The 13,662-nt window shown below is 54.2% G+C and overlaps 1 protein-coding gene across 1 annotated transcript; it reads left to right on the top strand.

The window, feature by feature from the left end:
- The first annotated feature begins 3,028 nt into the window (after positions 1-3,028).
- Positions 3,029-9,555, top strand: BCAM (basal cell adhesion molecule (Lutheran blood group)). Its single transcript, XM_031961661.1, has 13 exons — positions 3,029-3,276; positions 3,546-3,616; positions 3,767-3,863; positions 4,237-4,419; positions 4,659-4,795; positions 5,026-5,185; positions 6,049-6,164; positions 6,282-6,506; positions 7,647-7,768; positions 8,009-8,157; positions 8,297-8,435; positions 8,913-9,030; positions 9,135-9,555. Exons 1-13 carry the CDS (start codon positions 3,096-3,098, stop codon positions 9,138-9,140), a joined length of 1,704 nt encoding a protein of 567 aa, XP_031817521.1. The 5' UTR covers positions 3,029-3,095; the 3' UTR covers positions 9,141-9,555.
- Positions 9,556-13,662: the final 4,107 nt, after the last annotated feature.

The raw sequence follows: 13,662 nt of genomic DNA, 5'->3' as shown, positions 1-13,662 counted from the left end.
TTAAAGACGCCATTTTTTTTAGAAAGAGGCAGGGCCCTTTCTCCCCAATCCAGAATCCAATTACCACTTGGAGGAGGACAGAAGCCCCACCCTGCCAGGTTTCCACCACCAAAAGGCAATGGTTTTCCTTCCCTTCCCTCCCCCCTTAGGAAAGGGCAGAGGCCAACCAAGGAAATGAGGAGAAGGAACCCCCGGGAGTCCTAGAAACCTTGAAAAGAGGGGGAAAGATTTCCCTTTCTTAATTAACAAGGGCCAACCTCACAGAAAGTTTAGAAGAACCCAGGCCCAACCCACCCCCAAGGTCAAACGGGAAGATTTCAACCAGCCCCCTTTATTCCCTCCCTAGGAAAGAAAAAGCCAACAGGAATAAGGAAAGGAAACCTAACCTAAAAAGAACGGTTACCCATTAGAAAAACCCAAAACTTAAAACTGGAAACCCAGAAAAACAAACAAGAAACTAATTTCCCTAGAAAAACATAACCCCTAAACACAAATTTACCCCAGAAAAACATAGCCTAAGACACTAAGGAAAGAAAACAACCAAGAACACTAGTACCCCAGAAAAACTTGCCCTAGAACACTTATTCCCTTGAAAAAAACCTAGAACACTGGCCCCAAAAAAACATCCCCTAAAACACAAACACAGAAAAACAAACCTAGGAACACCAAACCCCAAGAAAAACACTTAAAAACACCAAATTTAAAGAAAACAACCCCACTAATTTAACCCCAAGAAAAACAACAAAACACCCACAAAAAAAAACAAAAAACACTAATTTACCCCAAGAAAAACAAACCCCAAGCACTAGTTACACAAAGAAAAACCAACCCCACTACTGTCAAAACCAAAAAACCCCTTAAACATTAATTTACACCAAAAAACCAAAAAAACCCTAAATTTACCAAAAAAAACCAAACAACTTTACATAAAAAACACAAAAAACACCCAACGCTTTAAAAACCCAACCAAAAAATAAAACCTATAAAATTAAACCCCAAGTACTAGCCAAACCTAAAAAAACAAAAACTTGGGCCCAAACTTTAAAAACCCAACCTAAACGCAAATTAAATTAATAAAAAAACAAAACCCCGGTCACTAATTAAAAAAACAACCACCAAAAAAGGAAAAAACTTGTTTAATCCAAACCCAAAACCCCAACCAAATTACCCAAACAACCAAAAACCCCAGCAACTCATCCCTAAAAACAACCCAAAAAAAAGGCCCAAAAAAAACACCAAAAACCCGCCCAAAACCAAAACCCCCACCCCCACCCGGAAAAAAACCCAAAACCCCATTCCCCCAAAAAACCCCCAAAAAAAAACAAAAACAAAAGGTCACTTAACCCAACCCGTCCCAACCAACCGAAAAACCACCGAAAAAAAAAAAAAAAAAACCACTTTCCACTTCTCCCAAAAAACCAAAAAATGGCCAAAACCACAAAACAAAACCCTCCACCAAACCCCAAATCATCCCCAAAAACCAAAAACCCCCAAACCAAACCCCCTCCAACCCCCCCCCCCCCCCACTTCTCCCCAACCGAAAAAAAACCATCCCAAACACACCAAAACGAAACAAAACAAACAAAAACATAAAACTGCCAAACAATAAACAAAATCCCTCAAAACACCAAAAACTCCAAAACCCCAAAACAAGCACACAAAACAAAACCCACTCCCAATCCCAAAACAAAAATCCCCACCAAAACACAAAGGCCCAAAAAACAAAAAACAAAAACCGCTTAAAAAACCACCAAAACACCCCCCACCCAAAAACAACATAAAACGCAAAAACACCAAAACAAACCACCCCAACCAAAACAACAAAACCTAAAAACCACCCAACACTTAACCTTTCCCCCAAAAACCAAAACTCCCCCACTAACCCCCCCCCACTCCACCCAACCCCACCCCCCCACACCTGAAAACAAGAAAAACCAAAAACCCAAAAATAAAAAAAAAAAACCGGCAAAACACACAAAAAAAAAAAAACACACCACCAAAAACAAAACCAAAAAACAAAAACACCAAACCAAAAACCAAAAACCAACCACTAAAAACCACCAAAAACTTTCCCAACCCCCACCTCTAAACCTTAAACCCCTTCCCCAACCTACCAAATGCAAAACCCTAACCCAAACAACCCCGCCACCTACCCCAACTTTAAACCCTCCCCACCACCCCCACCATCCCACCCCACCACCAAAAAACCCAAAACACAAAAAAACCACCCACCCCACCCCCACCCCGGCAAAACCGTCAAAAACCCCCCAACCCCCCTCCCACCCCCCAAAACACAAACACCCCCTCCACCCAAAAAAACCCGCTCCCTAACCCCAACCACCCCCAATCCCTAATTTCCCTCATCCCCGAAAAACATCCCCCCCAACCCCCAACCCTTCCCAACCCTCCCCACCACACCCCTCACCTTTCCCTTTCCCCCTTCCCTCCCCAAAAAACCTCACCTTAAAACTTTTAATAACCCCACCCACCCGCCCCACCCCCCCCCCCCCCCTCCCACACCCCCTCCCTCCACTCCCCCCACCGCCCAAAAACTCCCCACAAAACCAAAACCCCAAAACAAAAATCCCAAAATCAATCCCCCATCCCACCCCAAAAAACACCCCAAAAAACCCCAAAAAACCAAAACCACCCCAAAAACCCAAAACCACCACTCCCCCCTCCCCAGCCAAACCCCCCCACCACCACAAAACCACCAAAAATCCATTACCATCCCAAAAAACCCGTCCATCGTCTACATCTCCCCCCAACCCCGGCCGCCACCCCACCCCCAAAACATCAAAAAACCCATAACCTAACACTCCCTCTCAAACACCCAACACCCCATTTTACCGGCCGTAACAGGGAAAAAAAAAAACCAAAAAAAAACAAAAATCACCATGGCAAAACCGGGGAAAACAAAAAGGGGAAAAACCCACGGGAAAAAAACCAACCAAAAAAAACTGGAGGGGGCAGCCGGGGGGGGAGAAGGGGAGCTGGGGGGCTCGCCGCCAGGCGCCCAACCCGCCTTGCCCCATGGTTCCCCATAGACAGACCGCTCAGGAAACAGCTCTCCCCTGGTCGTCGCCGCGGGGAGAATGGGAGCTCTGAAGAGAAACGAGGACCCCGACGTGAAGCCGAGCGCTGCCTTCCATCTGCATCCCAACGGGTCCCTGCAGCTGCTCTCGGCAGAGATGGGTGATGAGCGGGACTACACGTGCCAGGTCCTCACCGGGACCGCGGAGAAGGGCCGGGCAACCAGCCACCTCCGAGTCTTTGGTGAGCCCCGGTGTCTCCTGGGAGAGAGGGGGCTGACGGGGGTGAGGGCACGATGTCCGGAGAGATGGGGGGGGAAACGGACCAAGAGAGAGGGGGAAGAACTGGAGAAGAGACGCTGGGGAGGGAGGAGGGAAGGACAAAGACTGATGGGGAGAGAGAGATGAGCTGCCGTCTGTGGGGATGAGGGAGGAATCCTGCCGAGGACGGGGGAGGGTTAGAGTAAGGAGGACTTCCCCTTGATGAAACCTCTTCCTCCCCGTCCACTGCAGTGGCCCCTGAGCCCCCAGAGGTCACTCCCAACCGAGGAACCATTTCTGTCATTGACGATATAGCTCACGAGGTAGGAGAACCTCGTCGAGAAGAAACGGGCCTTTCTGGGGGGTTGAAAGTCCTGGGTGTCTGAGGGCGGGGGCTCCCTGGGGCTCTGATGGGGCAGAAGGAGGGGGTCCCGCCATTCAAGTCTCACAAATCTGATGGCCTCCCCCCCCAGATAGCCACCTGTACCAGCCGAAATGCCAATCCTGCCCCCAGCATCAGCTGGTACCGGGACGGGGAGGCCCTGCAGATCACTACAGAGCTGAACAGGGGTGAGCTTCAAGGGACCTGGCGGGGTGGGGGCTGGGAACAGAACTCAGGGGCCTGGTTGGGGGGTGGGGGGGAGAGACAGAACTCAGGGGCCTGGTGGAGAGGGGGGGACAGAATGTAACTTTTGCCATCCCAGGGGACTCTATCCTGAGAGAATTTAGAATTAGAACACAGAGCCATCTAGTACAGCCTTATCATTTTATAAGAAAGGAAACAGGTTCCGCTATTTCTCGCAGGTGAGCCCTTGGGAAAGCCGCAGAGGCAGCGTCCAGCCGACCGTTCCCTCGGCCAGCCCCAGGGACTCCCGCCGGCCGCCTTTTATGGGGGAAGGTCCGGCCGGGCTCTGATAACCCCCACCCTTCTGTCACCCCCCAGAGCTCTACACCGTGAGCCGCACCGTCCGAGAGGCCTCCGGGCTCCAGTCCCTCACCAGCATCCTCTACCTTCGGCCCAAGAAGTCCGACCGCGACGTCGCCTTCCACTGCAGGGCCACCTACCAGCTGCCCAATGGCCAGCAGGACTGGCAAGATGCTGAGCCCTTCTATCTCACACTGCACTGTGAGCGCTCTGTCCCCCCCCCCCGGCTCTGCCCCCCCTTGCCTGCTTGATCTCTGACCTCTGACCTCACCCCCACACCCCATTCTATGATCTCTGACCATGGCAGAGCGGGCAAGGCTCGGGCCCCCGACACAGGGAGTGGTCTCGACCTCTGGCCTCTGGACCCTCTTTGATCTCTTGACTTCACACTCCCAGCCGCCTGCTGAACCCTAACGACTTCCCCCCCTTCCGCCCCCCAGACCCCACCGAGAACGTGCAGTTCTGGGTGGCCAGCTCAGCGGCCCCGGGCGGCTGGGTCCGAGAGGGGGACACCGTCAGCCTCCTTTGTCGGGGAGACGGCAACCCAGCTCCCGAGTACATCTTCACCCTGGACCAGGTACCTCCCCTACCCCCTGCCCTTCTTTGGGAGCCTCACCCAGATCTCCTTTCCCCCCTCAGATGGGGGAGGGGATCCCCTCCTGGGAGCCCCCTGCCGGGCCGAGCTCATTTCCCAGCCCTTGCCCCCTGCCCTGGGAGCCCCCTCCCCCTGTGCACGGGAACGCTCCCGCCGGGAGCCCCCAGACCTCTCCCCTCTGAGGGAGCCGCGTTCCTTCCCGCCCTCACTAGGGAAAAAAGGAGGAAAAGTCCCTGGAGACCAACACCAACGGCAACCTGACCCTGAGGGACGTCTCCCGGGACCAGAGCGGCCTGTACCAGTGCGAGGTGGCCGACTTTGACGCCGACCCGGAGGTGGAGCTGGTCCAGAGGCTGGAGCTCCACGTGGGATGTAAGTGAGGCTCCGGGCTCCCGGGCCCACCTCTTCTTCCCCGGGGTCCCAGGGTGCGGCAGAGGAGGGAGTGGAGGCAAAGCCTGCGGCCTGGGGGTCTGACCCCGGGCCTGAACAGGAGGAAGATGCCTTCCTGGCTCCCCCTCTGGGCTCCGAGGGCTCCCTGAATAACAAGGGACAAAGCCCTTCTCCCTCTGGGACGCGGTAGCCCCGAGAACCCCGAGCCCGGCTCTGGGCCCGAGGGCGGCTCAAGCCCCCAGAGCTCCCTCTGCGGCTTTTTGAACATGTTTGATCCCGGCAACGGCTTCAGGATTAGTTACCACGTTACCTGGGCTGTTTCCAGCTCCATTTTACAGATGAGGAAACTGAGGCAGAGAGCTTCAATGATTTGCCTAGGGAGGATCTGAGGCAGGATCCGAACTCGGGTCTGACTCCCAGGGCGGTTCCCTCTTTCCCTTTCTGAATTCTTATTCAATCACCCCAAAGGGGCCCCCAAAGGAAGCAAAGGGACCCTTGGGAAAAGGGAAGGCCCCGGGGGGAGGGGGGAGGGGAGGGCCCCAACCTATCTGCTCTTTGTGGCTTTCTGATTCTCTTCTCTCTCCTCCTCCTCCTCCTTCTCCCTCTCTCCTTCTTCCTTTCCTTCTTTTCCCTCTCCTCTCTTTTTCGGTCTTTTCTCTCTCTTCCCTCTTACTTCTGTCTTTTATCTCTTCTCTTCTCAACCTCTCTCCCTGTCTCTTTCCTTTGTCTTTCATTTCTGTCTTGTATCTCTCTTTTCTTCTTTTTCTTCTTCTCTCTCTCCTCTCTTCCTCTCTCTCTCTCCATCTCTCTGTGTCTCTGTCTCTGTCTCTCTCTCTCCCCCCCAGACCTGGACCCCCTGGAGCTAAGCCCGGGAGAGAACGTGACGGTGCCCTTGGGGGGCACCACAAAGCTGGGCTGCTTCACCTCTGGGGACCCGACCCCCGAACTCCTCTGGACTAAGGTGAGGCAGGAGGCCCCCGTTCTCCCTTTGGCTTCTCAGGCCTGTCCCTCTGCTCTCTGCACACCCTCCCCCACGCCTGCGGTTCTCGCTCAGCCTTTGTACCCCTTTGCACCCCAGGATTCCATCCCCCTGCACCAAGGCCCCCAGCTCACCCTCACCAACGTCTCCTTCACTTCGGCCGGCGTCTACACCTGCGAGGCCTCCGTGCCCAAGCTGCCCGGGCTTACCCGGACCCGGCAACTGCAGCTGTTTGTGCAAGGTAAGCCCAGGACCTGGAGGGCTGGGAGCGGGCTGGGTGGGGCTGCTGGGCCCTGCCTCCCGCTGACGTCCTCCTGCTCTCTGTGACTCCCTGCCTTGCGGCTACCTCACCTCTCTTCTCCTTCCCCCCTCTCCCCCGACCCCTGTCTCCTCTCTTCTTTGATTCCTCTTTCTCTTGATTTCCCTCTCTCTCTTGATTCTTCTCTCTTTTTCTCTCAATTTCTCTCTCAATTCCTCTTTTTTTCTCTTGATTTCTCCCTTATTCCTCTCTTTCTCTTGATTTCCCTCTCTCTTTCTATTGATTCTTCTCTCTCTTTCTCTCAATTCCTCTTTTTTCTCTTGATTTCTCCCTTATTCCTCTCTTTCTCTTGATTTCCCTCTCTCTTTCTGTTGATTCCTCTCTCTCTTGATTCCTCTCTTTCTCTTGATTTCCCCCCCCCCCTTGATTTCTTTCTCTTTCTCTTGATTCCTTTCTTTCTCTTGATTTCCCTTTCTCTCTCTCTTGATTCCTCTTTCTCTTGATTTCCCCCTCTCTTTCTCTTGATTTCTCTCTCTCTCTCTCTCTCTCTCTCTCTCTCTCTCTCTCTCTCTCTTCCTCTCTTTCTCTTGATTTCCCTCTCTCTTTCTATTGATTCCTCTCTCTCTCTCTCTCTTGGTTCCTCTTTCTTTCTCTTGATTTCCCTCTCTTTTTCTATTGATTCCTCTCTTTCTCTTGATTTCTCTCCTCTTTCTCTTGGTTCTCTCTCTCTTGATTCCTTTCTTTCTCTTGATTTTCCTCTCTCTCTCTTGATTCCTCTTTCTCTTGATTTCCCCCTCTTTCTCTTGATTTCTCTCTCTCTTGATTCCTTTCTTTCCTCTTTCCCGGTTTCCCTCTCTCTTCTTCTTTTCTTTCTCTTGGTTCTCCTCTTCGGTTCTTTCTTTTCTCTCTCTCTCTCTCTCTCTCTCTCTCTCTCTCTCTCTCTCTCTCTCTTGATTTCTCTCTCTCTTGATTCCTCTCTTTCTCTTGATTCCTCTTTCTCTTGATTTCTCTCTCTCTTTCTCCTGAGTCCTCTCTCTCTTTTCTGGTCCCTTTTCTCTGTGTCTCGGTCTGAGTCCCCTTTCTGTCTTCCTCACTATTCCCTTCTGTCTCTGTATCTCTCCCCTTTCTCTGTCCCTGTCCCCTGGTCTCTCTCCTGTATCCGTCCCTCTCTTTGTTCCTGTCTTTCCACCCCCGGGGAACCCCAGGCTGGAATGGAGGAGTGGCCCCAGGGCAGCAGCGGCTGGACTGAAGGGGATGAAGTGACCCTCACCTGCCTCTTGGGGACACCCCAACACCCGGCTGGGGCTGGGACTCATTCAGGGGAACAGTAAGAGACCCTCCCCGACGTTGGCCCCCGAACCCTCTGCCCAGGGACCCCAGCGTCTGGGGGCTGCCCTCGGGAGGTGGCTGGAAGCCCGGCACCCCGAGCTCTCAGACCCCCGGAGCTCGGGCTCTTCTCTCTCCTGTCTGAAGGAGAAGCCCTTGACATGTTGGGGACCCGGGTGTCCTGACTCGACCTCCCCAGCCCATCGGGGCCATAGGCCGGAAGGCCCCCAGCCTCCTGACCTCTACCCTCCCAGGTTAACAGAATCATCGGTGGCTGGGTCCAGAGTTCGCTGAAACTGAAGGTGATGGGAACTGTCGCCAGGGAAGGAGTCACCTGCACAGCCTCCAACCCCCTGGGTCATGCCCAGCACACCTTCCACTTTGAGGCAGGTGAGCCTACCTTGCAGAGGGAAAGGGGGAGGGAGAGGAGCCCAGGGGCCGCAGAGCCTGGAGCTGCCTGGGCCCCTTCCCTGATGGCCCCTTCTCTTGGTGACCCCTTCCCCCACTGACCCCTTCCCATCTCCTGCAGTGGCCCCACAGACCCCCCAAGCAGGCGTGGCCGTGATGGCAGCCGCCGTCAGCGTGGGACTCCTGCTCCTGGTGGTTGCTCTGTTTTACTGCATGCGCCGGAAGGGCCGCTGCTGCCGTAGGCGGGAGAAGGTGCCCCCGTGAGTGCGCCCCTGGCCCTCCCCTGACTTCTAGCCTTCCTGACCCCGACCCTGAGCATTCACTCACTAACCAGGGGCCGGCCTGGGCTGGGGCCCCACGACCACCCAAACTCTGCCACAAAATAGGGACGGAGCACTCTCAGGCTGGGGAGGACCATCTGTCCATGGGAGGAGGGGGACACAGCCCTGGACAATGAGGAGTCATCACAGGACTCTTAGGTCGTACTTGGGCTGAGCTTGGGAGGAAGCTGGGGGGGCCGCAGCCAGGGAGGACATCCCAGGACAAAGGCAGAGCCTGTAGACACAAGAGGACCAGAAGGGGGCTCTGGGACCCCGGCCCTGGCCCCCCGCTCCCTTCGGATCTTCCCCTTGCTCTGTTTGCCCGGACCCCGGCCTTGTCTCTCTGGCCGGTCCCCCCCCTGCAGAGGGCTCCCCGACTGGTCCTGCCTGTTGTTGACCTTTGTCCCTCCCTCGCAGGCTGCCCCCGGAGCCTGAGTCGAGCCGTCCCGGCATGGATCGCCCGGAGCAGACAGGCCTGCTGTCGGCAGGCGGAGGTGGAGGGGGCGGCCGTGGAGGCCATGGCTTTGGGGATGAGGTAGCGCTGGGGGCCTGGCTTGGGGAGGGCACCGGGAAGGGGCAGGGGGACTGGGCAGGAGCAGGACCCCCCTAACCCTCCACCTTCTGTTTGCCCTTCCACAGTGCTGAGACTCAGGACTCTGGCCGGCCCTCAGCCCCACCTTCCATCTTTCACCAGGCTCAGAGAGAGCTGTTCGCAGGTGGTGGGAGTGGGGGGGGGTACCCTCAATCTGGTCCCAGCCACTCCTCCCCCCACTTCCTTCCCCCGCCTGAGACTCAGGATTTGGGACCGGGCCTGGGCGGCCCGCCCTGCAGAGACGAGGACCTCCTCCCCCGGCCCCTGAAATATCCCCGGGTTCTTGGCCCGCGGCCTGGCCTGGGAGGAGGGGGTCAGCGGAGGAGCTATTTTTACCAGCCTCTGAGGTCTGCCCTCCCTCCCTTCTACTGTAAAGTCTGACACTGGATCCCTGCCCACCCCTCACCCTTGCTTCACCTTGGTCAGAAACACTGGAGACTAAATAAAGGCCGTCAGGCAGCCCACCCACCCCGGCCTCGTTTCTGAGCTCACCGCCGCGGGGCCCCTGGGAGAGAGTGGGGGACACGGCCGCCCCGCCCATTCCGGATCCCCCACCCCCATCCCCAATCCCCGGAAACAAATGACCAGCATTTGGGAGGAAATGAAGCAGGGAAAGTTAATGAGGTCCGACTGGGAGAGGGTGGGGCTCAGATGGGCCGGGCACCTAGGCAGCCCGAGCCAGGAGAGTCCTGGGGGCCGCTGCCCCTCCTAGGGAGGTGGGTGGGCTGGGCCGGAGCGGCCAGAAAAGCAAGCAAGGGAAGGGCTCCTGCAGCTGCTGCTCAGAGGGCCCTGGGGAGGAGGAGCGGAGCCAGAGCCGACCAAGGAGGGTGGGGGAGCCCCGCTGCGTGGGAAAGCCGAGGCTCGAGGCGGCCGCTCGGTCCCAGGGGCCAGTGTCCTTAAAAAAACTCCCTCTGCCCCAAAGGTCTCCTTTTCCCCATCTGTTCAATGTCAGAGCCTCCAGTCTTAAGAGTCTAAGGTTCCCTCCCAGCTCTTAGATTCTGGGTTCTAAAGTCCTCCCCCCCCCAGCTCTTAGATTCTGGGTTCTAAGGTTCTCCCCCCAACTTCCAGCTGTACCATTTTCTGTTCTAAAGCCTTCCAGCTCTGACATTCTCTGCTCTAAGGTTCCTTCCCAACTATGACATCCCATATTGTAAGGTTTCCTCCCGGTTCTAAAATTCTAGGTCCCAAGATTCCTCCCAGTTCTGACATCCTCTGCTCTAAGACCCTCCCAGCTCCGACATCCTGTGTTTCTTTTGAGGGACTTTCCAGTTCTGAGACTGGTTTTACCAGATAAACAAACCAAAAGAATTAGTTCCCGCGAGAGTGGATAGGAGAAACACCGAAAGGTGGGAAGATCCCGGTGAATGGCCATTCCAGCTCCCTGGCTTTGCCGCTTTCCTGCTGTGTCCTTGTCCCTGGGGGAGCCCAGCTCCCCTTCTAAAATGAGGGGAGTGGGCCTGGGGGCTGGTGGGGCTCAGGTCTGGGCAGCACCTACCCAGGCCAACTCAAGTCAAGACCTGAGGGATCAGATCAAAAGGATCGAGGGACCAGATTGAAAGGATTGAGGGACTGGATCGAAAGGATCAAGGGACCAGTCAAAAGGAGCGAGAGACCAAATCAAAAGGATTGAGGGACGGGATGGAAAGGATCGGGCGTTTATCCGGGAAGCTAAGACAAGGGTCCGGGACACTAGATCTGCCTTTAAGGCCTGAGAGGCCGGCCTGCACAGGAGGGATCCCTCTGCCCTGTTTGACCCCGGAGCGCGGAGCCCAGAACAAAGGGAGGAAATTACGAAGTGGCAGATTTGGAAAAAGCTCCTTCACCGGGGGAGCTGCGGACGTTGGAGGCGGAGGCTCCTCCTCCCAGCTGGGCGGTGGGGAGGCCCTTGTTCTGCTCCTTGGCCACCTGGGGCCCACCCGCTCCGGGCTTTCCATTAGCCGGCCTGTAAAGCGCCCATTTACTGGGAGCCGAGAGGGAGAGTCTCAGACCAGGGAAGGAGACTGATGGAAAGACAGAGCGGGAGGGAGAGCCCCCCGGGCAGAGGGAGGGCCCGGAGACTCAGCTGGACAAGCAGCCGGCCGGGGCAGACGGGCAGACGGGATCTGAGGGAAGACAGATGGCAGGGGTGGGGGAGAGCCCCCCACCTACACCAGGCACACCCCAGCGGACAGTCGGAGGGTCTCCCGCCCGGCACCTGCTCCCGGCTAATAAAGGAACCCCGGGGCTCCCTTCCCAGCAGGGGACCCGCATGCATTTGCATATGGCCCGCTTCATTTGCATAATGCCCAGGACAGTTTATATTCAGACAGAGAAGGCCCTTCCCTTCCCTCTGCAAACCCTCCCAAAAAGCCCTGGGATTCAGGGAGCCCGAGGAGCCCGCTTTATAAATGAAACTAAGGGCAGCACCCCGGCGGGCTCCTAATGTCCCAAGTCCCAGACCAGGCTCTTCCCCCCAGCCCACACGGCCTCCCTCCTGGGAGCCTCTAAACTGGAGGGGAAGAGGAGACCCTCCCCTAGGTCAGGACACGTTGGAGCTCGCGCCTCCCACGGACATTTCCAGCCTCAGTTTCCCCAGCTGTACAAAGAGGGAAAGGCTACTTAAGGTTAACTTCCCGAGGCCAGACGGCTGGAACTTGAAAATGACCAGAGAAATGGGAGCTGTCGAGGCAAGGCTGCGGAGTCTGGACCGGGCGGCACCCCTCGCACCACAGGGACGGCCCATTGGGCGGCCACTTCGGTGACCACAGGGACAGTAGGAGGGAGTGAGGGGGCGGGGCAGAGCTTCTCCGGCAGGAGAGGCCAGGAGTCCAGAGAGCTAGAACAGAGACCCATGGGGGCCCTGCTTTGATGTGCAATCTGGGCAAACCCCTTCCCTCTTGGGACTTCAGGGGACCCATTGGCAAGTGGGGAGGCTCAAAGAGCCGGGCTCTAAGCTCCCTTTTTTGTATTAAAGCTTTTTAACTTTCAGAAGCTCTGTGTGGATCATTTTCCAACACTGACCCTTGCAAAGCAAGCCTTGGGCTCCAATTTTCCCTCCTTCCCCCCACCCTCTCCCCTGGATGAAAAGTAATCCAATATATGTGAAGCATGATGGAAATAGATGTTAAATGCATATATGCAGGCAGATTTAGACTTGCTGCCCAAGAAAAATCAAATCGAAAAGGAAAAAATAAGAAAATAAAATGCCAGCAAACAACAGAGAGCGTGAGAGTGCTGTGTTGGGGTCCACACTCAGTTCCCACAGTCCTCTCTGGGTGCAGACGGCTCTCCCCGTCACTAAACACCTGGAACTGGTTTGAATCATCTTAATATTGAAGAGCCACGGCCATCAGAATAAGTCATCATATAGTCTTCTTGTTGCTGTGAATGATGACCTCCTGGTCCTGCTCACTTCCCTCAGCATCAGTTTGTGTCAGTCTCTCCAGGCCTTTCTGAAATCCTCCTGCTGGTCATTTCTTTTCTTTCTTTTTCTTTTTTTTTTTTATTTAATAGCCTTTTATTTACAGGATATATGCATGGGTAACTTTACAGCATTAACAATTGCCAAACCTCTTGTTCCAATTTTTCACCTCTTACCCCCCACCCCCTCCCCCAGATGGCAGGATGACCAGTAGATGTTAAGTACATTAAAATATAAATTAGATACACAATAAGTATACATATTAAAATTATTTTATATAAAAGAATCAGACTCTGAAATATTGTACAATTAAGCTTATGAAAATCAAAATGCAGAATTAAGGCATAAATATAAAGGTTAAATTCAATGTAATGGTTTTAGTCATCTCCCAGGTTCTTTCTCTGGAAGTAGCTAATTCAGTTCATTACTGCTCCATTGATTTGGTTGATCGTTGCTTTGAGGATGGCCCTGGTCCATCAGAATTGAGCATCATATAGTATTATTGTTGGAGAGAGTATATAATGATCTCCATAGCCCTGCTCATTTCCTCAGCATCAATTCATGTCAGTCTCTCAGGCCTTTCTGAAATCATCCTGTTGGTCGTTTCTTACACAGACAATAATATTCCATAATATTCATACCACAATTTATTCAGCTATTCTCAACTGATGGCATCCTCAGTTTCCAGTTTCTATTTTTCTGAGAGAGGGCTGCCACAAACATTTGTGCACATACAGGTCCCTTTCCCTTCTTTAAAATCTCTCCCTCCGGTATATATATAAGCCCAGTAGAAACACTGCTGGATCAAAGGATATTTCCCTTAGAGGACAGTTCCAAATTGTTCTCCAAAGTGGTTGGATCAGCTCCGCCAACAATGCATCAGTGTCCCAGTTTTCCCGCATCCTCCAACATTCGTCCTTATCTTTTCCCGTCATCTTAGCCAGGCTGAGAGGTGGGTAGTGGTGTCTCAGGGTTGTCTGAATTTGCATTTCTCTGAGCAATACTCATTTAGAGCTCCTTTTCACACGACTAGAAATGGTTTTAATTTCTTCATCTGAAAACCGGCCATTTACCATTTGGTGTTTGGAGAATGGCTGGGATTAAGATCCCCTCTTTTTAGGGTTCTGGGTTCTTTTTATTAAAATTTGTCTCAGCTCTAAGGCCCCTCCCAGCCC

This window comes from Sarcophilus harrisii, chromosome 3 (assembly GCF_902635505.1).
Source record: "Sarcophilus harrisii chromosome 3, mSarHar1.11, whole genome shotgun sequence".
NCBI classification, from domain to species: Eukaryota; Metazoa; Chordata; class Mammalia; order Dasyuromorphia; family Dasyuridae; genus Sarcophilus; species Sarcophilus harrisii.
Note: the sequence above shows the minus strand (reverse complement) of the source record. Positions and strands in the feature narration are given on the sequence as shown.